Source organism: Cylas formicarius, unplaced genomic scaffold (assembly GCF_029955315.1).
Source record: "Cylas formicarius isolate icCylForm1 unplaced genomic scaffold, icCylForm1.1 PGA_scaffold_8__14_contigs__length_24414737, whole genome shotgun sequence".
In the NCBI taxonomy this organism is placed as follows: Eukaryota; Metazoa; Arthropoda; class Insecta; order Coleoptera; family Brentidae; genus Cylas; species Cylas formicarius.
The window spans coordinates 1668404-1684024 of NW_026844361.1; the positions used below are offsets into that span (position 1 = coordinate 1668404).

Sequence of the window (15621 nt, forward strand, 5' to 3'; positions counted from 1 at the left end):
TGCTTGGATATCATATTCACATTACAGCAGTTTATAGCATAGAGAAACATTGGTACCCATTTAATGTTTGTAGGTTTGGAAAAGGTCTATTGACAGTGTTCGAAAAATTGGAAAGCACTTCACAAAATTCAGCATGAGCTAGATACATTTTTAATATTTATCAGAAAAAATTGAAATAAAATAACTGTTCAAACAACCTACAGTTTTCAAATTCTACGCCAAGAAAGCCCTACGAAAATGGTGTAGAATGTGCCTGGGTATGGGTATTCAAATAGATAACGATTAGCGCTTTCACTTATTTGTTGCTGATGATGAGATGATAAATGTTCGGAAAATTACTAAAAGAATACAAAAAATGGAATAATAAAGCGGAATATTTTGGCATCGGGAAGAAGTCTGATGATATCCATACAAATTAAGGAATGGTTAACCTGTGCGATGAGTTTAAATAATTGGGGCATAATTTACATAGGACGGAAAATGTGACAGGGAAAAACAGACATTCAAAAACTAAACTCTCTTTTATGGTCATCTTGGATAAATGTAATAAATCTGACAACACTGAAAACTATATAAAGTTGGACACATTACGTCCTATGCTGTATAAACGGATTGCTTGAGGAGATTGTGGAGAATATCGAGACTAGAAGGCAAACAAAATAATTATACAGACATAATTACAATTACAGAAAAGAGGAAGACCGAGACAGTCATGGCAACAGGATGAAAGAGGTCTAACATATAAACGGCATAATTGACAAGTAAGGAATTCAATATTAATCGTAACAACCGAGACACGTGCTAGTCATAGTTTTCGGCAACGCCCAGTATTTTAAAAACGAAATGAACCATCGAAAATTATAGTATACCGAGTGTCTTTTCCAGGACTTTAACCACTTCTCCGACCGGGACGTGTACTGTAACGAAAAGTACGACCCGATAAACTCCAACCTCTTCCTCGTACCGACGCACAGTTGGAGGCCGTTGAGACAAAGGCTGACGCCGACTTTTACAACGGGCAAAATCAAGACCATGCGCCCTTTAATCGTCAAAACCGCCCGCCACATGATCGACTATTTGAAAACTAAAGGTACAGCGTTTTTACCCATGCGTAGTGAAAATTTTAGCGATTTTAACCAGACACCACGTGCGATGTTGTCAATTCGATTTCTCGTTAAACCTTTTCGGAAATTTGTGTCGGGGAACCTCGTTAGGATAACTACTCATTTCTAAATGCGTTACTGGACTGTAAACCTTAGCTAGCTTACCATATTCTAAGACTTAGGGAAACAGATCAGTAAAACTGCAACGAGCAAATTATTATTCTTAGTTTGTTCAAAGCTCTTCGCCATCAAAACTTAACAGTCGAAATGAAAAGTGTTAGAATATGTGCTCAAATATTGATTCTCCTTTTTTACAGCAAAATAATATAACTTTTTGAAGGACCCGGCATGATTAACTCATATTCCGAGTTTAAATAAATTTTAATAAACCAATATTCAGTTATTCAATTAAATATGATGGCAATATTGGAAAATTTTTATAGTTTAGGTAATAAATCAAACACCAGTAAAATACATTTTGACAATAACAACACGAAAATTTGTGACAGTAACAATATTTTGGTGATTGTTATACGTTATTAAACGCGCTTTAATTAAAGCTAAATATGCGTAATTCAATTGAAGAAAAAGTAACTATAATTAAGTGGTATTATGCTGGAAACCGTCTTAGAGTAGAGTTTGAAATGTTTTCAGCTTATTTTTCTGCTAATGAAAGAAAATGATTAGTACGAGGATTCCTGGACAAGTTGTAAATAAACATCGTGCCACAGTGTTACGCATATTAAAAAACAAACACAAATATTTTTGCTATAAATACGCACCAAGACCGCCGGGAAGGTGATAAAGAAAAAAGAGTAGCATTGTGTTTAGAAATGATGGAAAAAGCAAATAATGAGAGGGATTTTTTTAAAATATTTATTTCACTGATAAATGTACATTCACACTCATCAACGAACCATATGTTCAAAACTGTCAGTGACTATTATGTTCTTCATACTCGGAACCCCAAAAAATCATCATATTATGGGGCTTTATGGACTCAAGGCAAAAACCTCTTTGAACTTATTACAAAATCAAATTGAACCCGCACTAGAAGAAGTTATTGGCGAAGATCTATCACCAAATGGATGGTTGTCCCACCCATAATTTTCTGTGGTTAGGAAGTATTTGGGAAACACTTTTAACGGGAATATTATTGCCTTAAGGTGCCGAATCCTTTGGAAACCCAGGTCACCTGACATCTCGCCCAACGACTTCTGTCTGTGAGGCCAGTGTTATCTATAAAAATGTTAAATTTGAAAATCTTAACCAGTTTCAAAGCGCTATTGTCTTTGAAAGTCACAGAATTTCGCAATATCAACTAAACAATGTTAGAAATGAATTTTATGATCGGATATTGTTTAAGTGTTAGTGGAAGGTTGATGCTTAAAAAATAATGATAATTTTTAATAATGTTTCCTTTTAGCAATATTTTGCAGCCAAATTTTTATTATAATTATTAATTATTTTTGATAAAATACATAAAGGTCGAATTTATAGTCGTTCTTTGAAGCTCGTTGTTACTTAAACCGTTATTTAAATTAATTTCATTCCAAGAACACTTTTTTGAATGTGTGAAACCAAATAAGTCATTGTCAGAGGAGCTAATATTTGGACACCTAAAAATTTACATGGGATTTCTTATGTTCCGTTCGGCATTCATAGATATTCGATATACTCGTTTTACTTATACCTATGGACATTGAAATGGATTTGTTCATGACTTTCTTGATGGCACACAAACTTTCGACTTCAAAATTCTATTGCATAATTGTATTTGTTATATCACATATTTAAATCAACCCTTCACTTCTTCTTCTTAACTTATCATTGCACGAGTATTACCTATGATTTCTTCTTGGAGCATTGATTACCGACCACCATATTTACCAGGTGTTCATTTATAATGCCCCATCGCTTAAGTTTTTTATTTAACTTTTGAAAAAAAACCATCAAATACGAAAGTTGTTCAAACAATAGTAACAGGATATCTTTTAACATAAAATCAATATTCAAAAATAAAATAATATTTGAGAATTTATATCTTGGGTGACTATGAAGTAGTTCGTCTAAAAAAAAGGAAATGTTTGCTTATAACTGACAGTGACAGTTGCCGATTTAGCAGAACTATGCTCTTTTCCATATATATATATATATATATATATATATATATATATATATATATATATATATATATATATATATATATATATATATATATATATATATATATATATATATATATATATATATATATATATATATATATATATATATATATATATATATATATATATATATATATATATATATATATATATATAGATATAAAAGAAAAAAAAATTTTCATGTAATCTATGAAAAATTTCAACAAATATTCAGCCATAAAGAAGAAAACATTTTGTCTCCTAATCTTCTTCTTCTTGGTGTGTTTATCCATTCCGGATGTTGGCGGTAAGCAAAGCGATCTGAACTTTGTTGACTGCTGCTCTGAACAATCCTCGAGTTAACAAGGAAAACCAAGTTCTAAGGTTTATCAACCAGAAGATTCTACATCTTCCAGGTTCTCAAGATCTTTCCTTAGAGTATCAACTGAAGCAGGTCATATCTCTTGTGGTTCCTCATTATATGTCCCAGATAATCTGATCTTTCTGAAGCATTTCTAAAACTGTCTTGTTGGAAATGTGATCAATCCAGGAAATTCTAAGAATTCGTCTGTAGAGCCACATCTCGAACGCTCAAGTTTCAAGCTTCAAGTTTCTTTGTGGACGATTTCGATATCCAAGACTCGGCACCATCCAAGAGCACAGCATAGCACATAAGTAGTCTTAATTTGGTTTGCAAATTAAGGTCTCTATTTTTAAACATGTTTCCCATTTTAACGAAGGTGACTCTTGTTTTCTCTATAAGCATTTTATTTCTACAGAGTCGTCCCAGTGCTCATTGGTCGTAGTGCCGAAATATGTGTAGTTAGCTACTTTTTTTGATTGATTTCCAATTGGTCGGGTTGTATGTTATGCTTGTTAATTACCATGAACTTGGTTTTCTTGACATTAAAAGATAGGTAGTACTCAGTATTGGCGTCAAAGACACGGTTCATCAATTCTTGGAGATCTTCGAGGGAATGAACGAACACAACAGTATTGTCTCCGTAACATATATTCTTCAGCCTCTCTCCGTTAATCAGCACTCCGGGGTCCACATTCTCCAGTACCATGTCAAATATATGCTCCGAGTAAAGATTAAATAAGGTAGGAGACAAAACACAGTCTTGTCTTACACCGCGACTTATATTTATTTCTTCCGAGTATTTACCCTCCACTTTGAGAGTAGCTGTTTGATGCCAGTACCGATAGTTCTTAAATCCTCTATTGTTTTGTCGGGCGTTATCAAACGTCTTCTGATAGTCTATCAGGCAGAGGTATAAGTAAAAGTCAACATCCTCACAGTGCCGGAAAAGAACCTGAATAGCGAATAAAGCCTGTGTAGTTCCCATAGTATTTCTGAACCCGAATTGCGTGTTAGATAAATTTGCCTCGCATTTGTTATATATATGTTTGTGAATTACTTGCCTCATGAGGCTAATTAGTCTATAATATTAGCATTGTTTTGCGCAGCCTTTCTCAGGAATAGAGATAAAAGAGAATTTCAGCGAATCCCGTGGAATATCTCTGGTATGGTAAATATGGTTAAATATTTTTGTTGGGCACATCATCACGTCTTTGTCCAGAAGTTCAAGAATTTTGCATGGACGTCATCGGGCCCTGAAGCTTTTCCAGCCTCCATTTGTTTGACGGTCTTACACATTTCGTCAGCGGTAATAGGGGGCCCTTGTTGGCGTTGATAATTGAGACGTCAGTTCTCTCATCCTGGAATAGAGGGTAAATATATTTCTTCGAAATGTCAATTATCCTGTCTTTATCTATGATAATATTGTTTCGTTCATCTAACAGGCGGCCCGTCATAGGTGTTTTATATAGACCACTTACTTCTTTGACCTTCTTTGAAGCTATCGTGTTTTTTTTTCAAGATCTTCATTTCTAAGTTTTTTTATAAAGCCCATCTTTTTTTAGCCTATCTTATTTCTTTTCGTATGGTTTTTTGATTTTCTCTGTATTTATCTTGATTCTTGTTTTTCACCCTCCGACGGTCCTCAATCAATCTGAGTATTCCGTCAGTTATCCATCGATTCTTCTTCCTGTTTTTTTCAGGCTTCAGAATAATATCATTTACAGATTTCACAACTGATCGTAGTTTATTAGTTTCAGTGTTCATGTCTTGAGTAGTGTCGTCAGCCTTTAAATTTCCAAACATATGTTGTTTCACTTGTTGGGTCCTTTAGGTTAATTTTGTCATATTGGCAGAGTATTCTTTTTTGACAATACACAACTCATTACCACGTTCCTTATCCAGTGTTGCGTTAAATTCGCCGATAATGATTCTGGTGTTTTTTATGTTTAGCCTTCTGAGAGTCTGACGAAGGTCATGGTAGAAACTCTCTACCTCACCGTCATGCCTGTCAGCCGTCGGTGCACATATCTGCATGATATTGACCTGTACTGGCTTTGTGTTTAGTTGAAGTAAAAGTATTCTCTCAGAAATGGACACAACATTATTCACTATCAGTGCAATCTGTTGTTGTTTATTATGCCTACTCCGTTTTGGTGTAGTCCACTGTTATCTCCACAATTAGGCTATGTCATCTCATACACCCCATTTACATCGATGGTCATCCTGTCGATCTCTTTTATAGTATTGTCTATTTTTCCTGCTTGATGCATTGTACGAACGTTCCACATACAAATTTGCATAGCTAATTCTTCTAATTCTTAGCAGCCTCTGATCTAAGGTGTGCCGAGGACTAAGGCTCATTTGTTGATTTAAAACTGCCATGCTTTTTGGAGGGTTATGATGGAGTGGTTTCCTGTTGCCTTCTCCATTGCAGAATGATGGCCATCTTACACTGCTACCGTCGAGCCCTCCATTGTCCTTGCCTGAACCAGTCCAAGATCATTTTTTATGTTCTTCAGTTCGGCATTGGAAATGCTGCTGCCCAGTCCCAAACTTTATTTTGGCTCACCCCGAGTATTTCATTTCATCGGTACCACCCATATCTAATACCTAACTATATCCTTCAATAGTTTTCGAAATAAAACTTAGGATAATATAATATGCAGGTAATTAGTTTTACAAATGGAATTGTTCAGCTGGTCCTTCATTTTCTTCAATACATTTGATGTATATTATCCCTAATCATTCTAAAGCGGCAGTGATAGATTGGGAATATTCTTCATTTAGAATTTGAAATTCTCTTCTAATCAGGTTTTTTTAAATGTTTTCTGTTTCCGATGGTATTTGCATCCATCCATCGACGTCAGGTCAGGACTGTTGACTGGCCATTATATTGTTCCATCTTTCCAATCCATTCATTAAACTTTTGATTGTCTTGTCTTGTCTTGTCTAGATGTTTCAATGGGAGCTCGTCCATATAGTTTTCTAAATCGTTTTGAAGAAAATTCAGATAGCCATTACCGTTTAGAGTAACGTCGAAAAAATGAGAACCAGTTATTCTGTTGCTTAAAATAGCACACCACACATTTACAGTTTGACGTATTGAAACTGATATTCCCTGTAACAATGAGAATTTACTGTGGCCACTGTCTGCTGTTTGTTCGATTTATCATACCACTGGTTGAAAACTCATCCATCCAAAAAACATTTTTTTAAATGAGCATCATTTTTACTCCCGCGTTAATTTACGGGAAATTTAAAGAACATACTCGCGTGGTTTTAAATTGAAACATGGAACAGATCTGAGCTATTGAACGTAGTTGAATTAAATAAAAATAAAAGAAATAAAAGGAAAATAAAATATACGTGTGTGAGCGGACTAATTTTAAATGATCACCCGGTACATGGGAGTAAATAGTCAGTATAGTCTGTTCATAGATATAAGAAAGCAACCGATTGCTTTTGAATGGGATTATCCAAGGGTGGTCATTAACATACAATTATTAGATTATTAGCTAAAGTTTCGGAATTTACATTCAGGTACCTGTGTTTAATATTCTTTGGTTTGGTATACTACTTAGTTTAAGTTTATTAGTAATCATTCTTATTTCGTGTGTAATACATCGTGTTTTGAATCGTGTGCGAATTATGCAAAATATGTGCGAGTCTAGTGTATCTCAGGAAATGCTCCCGCCCAAATGTAGAAAACACTATTCTATTGAGACTAAAGAAGTTATAAACAATGTTTATTTGACTCTCATTGAACGTGGTGCCAGCAAGCAAGCATCTTTAGAAGAAACGGCCACATTAACGAAAATTCCACTGTATGGAAAATTGTGAATAATCCCATTTCAGCGAGGAAAACAAGAAGCGATGCTGACAATTTCTCGAGTGTAGAAGAAAGAGATCAAGATATAATACGGCGTAAAATTTACCAGTTATACGAGGAACAACGCGTGCTTACATTAGATATCTTAATTAGGAGGCTTGAAAAAGATGAAACCGGTGTTAAATGTGGCAGGACTACCTTATAGAAGTGTATTCAACACATGGGTTTTAGATTTTTAAAAATTGACAAAAGGCAAGTTTTAATGGAATCTTTTACTTGGATGAAACCTGGTTCGACACTTATGATAACCCCGGAAAAGGGTTGGGTTGACTCAACTGATAAGTGTAAAACAAACGCGCTATCAAAAAGAGATAAAAGAATAACTATTTTCAATGCTGGCTTTAAAGATGGTTAGATTCCAAATGGACTTTCTCTATCTGCGAAAAATATTAAAGATTATACTCTGGATTACCATGAAGACACCACCGCTGATTTATTTAACTAGTTCCAGACATTCCTCCTAATAGCGTCATTGTAATGGACAATGCAAGTTATCACAGTAGAAAGTTGAATAAAACCCCTTCCTCAAGTGATACAAAAGCAACACTCCAAAACTACATGTATAATAACGACATTTATTTTTACGAAGATTATACCAAAAAGCAATTAATTGAGGTTCTACAAAGCTTGAACCTACAAAAGGAATACGTCTGTGATAATTATGCAAAAAATCTAAGGCATACAGTTTTAAGGCTTCCACTTTACCACTGTATATTTAATCCCATTGAACATGTTTGGCACCAACTGAAATCTGCCATTCGTCGAAATAATGTTTTTCCCCGTGTTAACTCCATTGCCCAAACGTATAGTAACCGAAGTTTTTAACATCCCTCCACAAAGTTGAGCAAATTCTGTTAAACATATAGAAAAAGCAGAACAATCGTATATCCATATTGCAAATAATATAAAACAAATAATAATTAGAACAGGCGATGATAGCGATATTGATACTGATATATTATGTCAATAATTTTAAGTAATTTTAGTAGAGAATAAAAATAATTTGTAATTTTATTTTAGATTTAAACATAAATACATAAATAAATAAATAAATATTGTTTAGTATCTTTTCTAACAAAACCCCAAAATAATTAAATTCTAATCAAAGTACTGACCTGTTCGGCCATATTTCATTCTTACAGCTTGCGTCCTGGGTCTATTCTTAATTCGTATCAGTTAGTCACTTTCTTATATCTATGAACAGCGTGGTGCAGTGGAGTGCTCCGTCCAAGCCACTTTTGGCGGGAAATTTCGAATTGTCGTGAATGTTCGCCTAACTTCGATAGATTCGGAAGACATCGACATCAAAGAGGTCCTGCAGTGTTACACGATCGACGTCATAGCTAACTGCGCGTTCGGCCTCGACCTCAACAGTTTCGCAGATCCGGACTCGGAGTTCCGCAAGTGGAGCAAGAAGATCTTCGAGCCTACGTTCGCGCGGGTGTTGAAGTTCATAATGATCCGACATTTCCCGGAGGAGTGCAAGAGGATGGGGGTGTGCGTCGCGCAAAAGGGCGTCCCGGACTTTTTCGCCGACGTGGTCCGGAACGTTTGGGACTACCGGAAGGAGAACGGGTTCAGCAGGAGCGATTTTATGCAGATGCTCATTGAGCTCCACGAGGGCAGTCGGGATGACGAGCGTCCTTTCACCTTCGAGCAGATGGTGGCCAATACGCTGATGTTTTTCGTCGCAGGTAAAAATTCTACACGACCTTAGCTAAGCAATACTCGGGACTTAAGATTCCGTCTATACTTCATCGTAAAAAATCGTCTGCATATTGCCAAGTCAACTTTAAAACATCATATAGATGTAGATTCATAAAATAAGGAATAATGTCGCAAGTAATCTAACATTTTTTAACAGTTTTAATATATAGTCATTATAAAATGGTATATATAATGGTATTTCTGGTATTTTTACTATTTTCAATAAAAATGCAAACTATATAAGATAATCCTATAGTGGATGTCAAAATTATTACTACTATTTTATTAGAAACAGAATCAATCTTTGTAGAAAATGGTACTATAAATTGCAATTTATCATTTATGATAATTATTGAACCCAGTTTTACAATTAGTTTTGGTTAGGAATATTGTAAGACTGATTCCCATAATTGTACGTTTCAGGTTCCATGACGTTGTTGCCTGAATTCTTAAATTTTTATGCTGATAAGTTTGCTTAAAATTATTTTTTAGATATGCATATGGGGTTTCCTCTTAGTATTTTAAAATTCACTTAATTATGTTAAAAAGTTTATTGAATAGACAAAATAAACTCAATAATATCTTTTAGTAATTTATCGGCATATAGTGGTGGACGGCTGCTGCGGCTTGTGTGTTGTATGTATCGTGATTGTGCGTTTATTTGTTGATAATGGAGGAGGTGCAGTAATTCATTTTATAGGTAAGTATTTGCAAAATTTTTAAATTATTTCAAGCCAGCGTAGCAACTGGCGGTGAAGTATAAAATAAAATTATAGAGTGCAGTTTGTCTAAGCTTTGAACACGCATATAAATAAGATCGGACCATGGGTTAGGACACAGAAAAGCCAATCAAAAATTTAGATACGCATTATCAAATTTGACAGAAACTAACTTCCAAAAATTAGGTCATTTTAGCAAATGAAGTGACTAGTGCCAAAAAATTGTACCTAGGCTAAAAGTATCGTCAAGTGTTCAGGAATATCAATCAATGTCGAATATGTGTGTTGAAGTTAGCTGCGCAGGTACCAGTCATACTAATGTGGAAAAGGTTAAAATATAATTATATTTCTAAATAGTAGTAGGTTGCTTCCGTTGATATCCACCTGTTTGTGCTCACCTACTAATTATTTTATTTATTAAAATGATATAAATATTTCAAGAAATGCTTTTGCTTATAGTTTAAAAACTGGTATTATTTTTTTTACGATGTTATTAGATCAGACATCAGCTTTACATATAAATTAATATTTCGAGGATTTTGAACTGCAGCAGTCCAACTACATCAACCAGAAAGTATAAACGACACAGTATTTAGGCTTTATTTAGAAAGGTTAAATTTATCTCGTCTAAGTAGCTTGGGCTCCTTTTTTTAAATTTTTAGACTGTCAAGACCTTAATAGAATGCATGGAAGAAGGAAAATTATTAAAGGCGAGCTACGGAGAAGGCAGAGAGTTTTTACGGAACAAATTAGTGGCATTAATAATCAGAAATGAACTAAAAACAATGATAAAAAGGTCATTCTATTACTTTTTGATACATTTTTCTGTTGTAAAAATATTTAAAAATATTTTGTGTTAATTTATTCTGTGGGTTGCTCATAGTAATTTAAGGTAATCATTTATGATACTTTTTTAATCGTAAGTAATAATAAATAAAAAACATTTATTTAATTTTTTTATTTTAATTTGTTAAGATGAGAAAAAATATAAATAAAACATTTTAAAATGCAATGTTTTAATCATATTTGTATTAAAATGTGATATTCTTTCCATTTATGAAAAAATAAAATCTATTTAGTCGGTACAAATTTTAAAAAAGGAAATCGCCTTTTTTGAACCCATTTAAAATGTACTTCCAAGGATTAGTATTTTCTGAGATACAGTGTGAACCGTGAAAAATGCTCAAACCTATTTTGCCATATGTCATGCCATTTTTCAGAGCGACAAAGGAATAATGGACAAAATAGATATAAGACATTTTATAAAAACTATCCTGCATATCAAATCCCTGAGAATTTGGCATTCCTGTAAATTCATTCTGAATGCAAACCAAAAAAACTTTTCCCCAAATTAATCGACTTCGTAATTTCACAGGCTCGTAGGTATCTTGTATATATACGAAAAATTATTTCAATCCCAAATTATTATTTAAAATAGTTACATATTGTTAAGATTTATTAAGCAAAGGAAAGCTAGGTTTTATACCACCTAATGGATTTCATTCCACAATATTGTAGTGAAAAATACTACAGCGATTATTCCTCAAAAAGTAAAAAATCCTACAATATGGGTGAATTATTTACAAAACTTTGGAGTGCGATGTAACTCAACTCAACAATCTAATTGTCGCAACTACCACAATTTGCTAGAAAATTTTTTGTGTATTATTGGACTAGCTGTGCTTACTTATTTTAGAAACTCGTCTAACAAATAGAGAATATCGGTACATAAAAAAATTTACAGCAATTATAGGTGTGCTTAATACAATTTGTTGACAAGTTTTTGACAATTTGCGAACGTAAGCCATACAATCAAAAAAAAACTATATTTTCACATTTTTGTCGAAATAAACCAAATAAATTGTTATCGTTCCTATCTACTTCTTTTTGTAGAGAATGACTCAACAATTATTGTGTTCTCGGCGAATCAAAGCCCGAGCAAGTGATGGAAATATTTTTTTTTCACTCACAATTCCAGTGATTTTCAAATGCAATGCTGCAGACCTCATTTAATTGTACGTTTGTTTACGTAGTTCCGTGAAGCGTAAGATTTTATTTTCTTATTGAAAAAAAGGCCTGCAAAATATTTAGCATTTCGTAGACTTTATTGACTATGTGGAAGATCTGCACGATAACATTACATGAAAATAAATATTAATCAAGCAGTTGTTATATACAGTAATATGAAAGTGCCAAAAAGTGCTGGGAAAATATTACGTGTGTTAAAAGAATTTAGTTACATTTTGAATACTAGTAGAGATTTCATAATTTTTTTCTCCAAGGTGAACGGAACATAGGAAGGTCCATGTCAATTTTTAAAGTTGTAATGTAACTTTTTGAAGGGGCCGGTATGATTAACTCATCCAGCCAATCTTCAGTTATTGAATTATATATGGTGGCGAGATTGCAAAAGGTCAGGCTATTTCCAAAACTTGACGACGTCAAACTGTACAAGAACATATGAAATAAAGATTGGTTAACAATAAATACATCCGCATTCGGTTTCACACATTCAAAATAAACTAAGTATGTAGGTATATCATTACGTTTTTCTTAGGATACTCATACTCGGTTCTTGTCCTTGTCCTTAAAGCGTTCTAAATTTTACTCTCACTTTTCAAGTGAGCTCACAGAAAGAAGTCGTTAGGCGAGAGGTCAGGTGATCAGGGTATCCAACAAAACGATATTCATTATCTTGACTCCAATACTGATAGTTTTGAACATCTAGTTCCTTGTTGAGTGTGAATGTACTTTCATCAGTAAAACAAACATTTTTAATAAAATCTGTTTCCTTCATCGCCTTCCCGGAGATTTTGGCGCTTTTCGTATTTATAGAAAAAATATTTGTGTTTTTTTTTATGTGCGCACCTGAAAATTTGCTGTTATTTATTAAACACAAGTAAAAATATTGTTGCTCTCACGAATTTTCGTGTTATCAATGTCAAAATGTATTTTACTGGTGTTTGATCTATTACCTAACTATAAAAATTTTCAAATTTTGCAATCATATTTAATTCAGTAATTGAAGATTGACTTATTAAAATTTATTCAAACTCAGCACATGAGCTAACTATAAGGGCCCTTCAAAAAGTTATAATAGAATAAAATGTACAGAGGATCCAATAGTTGCACATATGAAAATTTATATGGAATTTCCTATATGTTTCGTTTGGCAATTCATCACCGGATTGCAGTTGACTGCATGTGAGGCAGTAATATTTACAGCTTCCAGTTACCAGTCCTGTTATTTTAATTATGTCGTCAGTTTCCTTTTTCTACAAATAAACATATATAATAAATGATAGATTATTGGTCCTGTTTACTTTATTATAAGTGAGACAAAAGAAAAACAATAAAACCAAACAAATCTACTATTGGGTGAAATTTACATATTTCCCTGCGTACTATTAAAAATAAAAATTTTCTAAAATAGGTGGAAACAGATTAACAAATGGTCCGATTATTGCTAATAAAAATTTCTCAATACTAATTTTACCTTCGACCTTAGAAACAATTTTATATAGAAATTTTGAAAAATAATGTTAAATCTATATTGATTAATTGCATTTCAATGGGATTATCCAAGGGTGGTCATTAACATACAATGCAACAAGATTATTACCTAAAGTTTCGAAATTTAAATTCAGGTAAAATTGTGGTCCGTAATAGAAAATAATTTTATACCTACCTGTGTTTAATATTCTTTGGTTTGGTATACTACATAGTTTAAGTTTATTAGTAATCATTCTTATTTCGTGACTATTCGTGACTATTCTATTGAGACTAAGGAAGTTATAAAAAATGTTTATTTGACTCTCATTGACCGTGGTGCCAGCAAGCAAGCATCTTTAGAAGAAACGGCCATATTGAAAACTGAAAATTCCACTGTATGGAAACTTGTGAATAATCCCATTTCAGCGAGGAAAACAAGAACCGATTCTGACAATTTCTCCAGTGTAGATGAAAGTGATCAAGATGTAATACGGCGTAAAATTTACCAGTTATACGAGGAACAAAGCGTGCCTACATTAGATATCTTAATTAGGAGGCTTGAAAAAGATGAAACCGGTGTTAAATGTGACAGAACTACCTTATGGAAGTGTATTCAACATATGGGTTTTAGATTTAAAAAAATTGACAAAAGGCAAGTTTTAATGGAATCTTTTAGAATTTGGAAATGGCGACTGGAATATCTAGAAAAAATTAGGATTTACAGAGAACAACAAAGGCCAATTATTTACTTGGATGAAATCTGGTTCGACACTTATGATACCCCGGAAAAGGGTTGAGTTGAGTCAACTGCAAAGTGTAAAACAAACGCGCCATCAAAAAGAGGTAAAAGAATTTTGCATGTTCTAAAGATGGTTGTATTCCAAATGGACTTTCTCTGTCTGCGAAAAATATGGATTACCATGCAGACACCACCGCTGATTTATTTCGTTAGTTTAAAAACAAACTAGTTCCAAACATTCCTCCTAATAGTGTCATTGTAATGGACAATGTAAATTATCACAGTAGACAGTTGACTAAAACCCCTTCCTCATGTGATACAAAAGCAACACTCCACATTTATTTTCGCGAAGATTATACCAAAAGGCAATAAATTGAGGTTCTACAAAGCTTGAACCTGCAAAAGAAATACGTCTGTGATAATTATGCAAAAAGTCGAGGGCATACAGTTTTAAGACCTTACCACTGTATATTTGATAACATTAAACATGTTTGCCACCAACTGAAATCGGCCTTTCGTCGTAACAATGTTTTTCACCGTGTTATCTCCAAAGCCCTCAAGCTTATAGAAACCGAAGTTTTTAAGATCCCTCCACAAAGTTGGGCAAATTCTGTTAAACATATAGAATAAGCAGAATAATCGTATATCCATATTGCAAATAATATACAACAAATAATAATTGGAACAGGCGATGATTTGTAATTTTATTTTAGATTTAAACATATATACATACATAAATAAATAAATATTGTTTAGTATCTTTCCTAACAAAACCCCAAAAAATTAAATTCTAAGCAAAGTACTGACCTGTTCGGTCATATTTCATTCGTACAGCTTTTCCAGGTCTTTCCTTAATTCGTATCAGTTAGTCACTTTCTTATATCTATGAACAGACTTTACCTTTGTTTTAAATTATTCGACAATTTTTTCAGCTGCGCTGATCACGGAGGTCTAAACATTATATTCTATAGCATTGTGAGTGAATGGCGTTCTTTCACCGTCTACATTATTCAAAATTTGAAAAAAAAAATGAAATCCTCCTAAGCTCATACTTAACCCACTATTAATTTGAAAACCTCGAAATATGTATTCATCCGTCCATTTGAATCCGTCTATGGCGATACCAGAACATGGTAATTTCGCAGGTATTTTATTAGTGTTATAAATTAAGTAAGCTAAAAGAAGACAAAGCTGCCGAACACGATGAAATCACGGGGGACATAAGGAAAAATATTTGTGAGTGGCAAGATGGAGGATTGGAAAATAGGAGTCACTGGACCAATATTTAAAAAAGTGATAACAAAGATTGCAGTGCTATAGGGGGATGACATTATTGGGCATACCAACGAATGTATATGAGCGAGTCTTACAAAAAAGACTTTCTAAAGGCCTGAGACCAAAAAATCCAAACAAAACTAATATGTTTGCCTTATTTTCTTCATTTAAAACATTATAATTCCG

The 15621-nt window shown here is 33.4% G+C and overlaps 1 protein-coding gene across 2 annotated transcripts in view; it reads left to right on the forward strand.

Moving 5' to 3' along the window:
• LOC132706309 (probable cytochrome P450 6a23) overlaps positions 1 to 15621 on the forward strand; it is a 94773-nt gene that overhangs the window by 59892 nt on the left and 19260 nt on the right. For both annotated transcript variants that reach the window (XM_060677576.1, XM_060677577.1), the window contains 2 exons: positions 886 to 1090; positions 8790 to 9197. In XM_060677576.1, coding sequence (XP_060533559.1) covers positions 886 to 1090; positions 8790 to 9197 — 613 coding nt within the window. The remainder of the gene's footprint in view (positions 1 to 885; positions 1091 to 8789; positions 9198 to 15621) is intronic.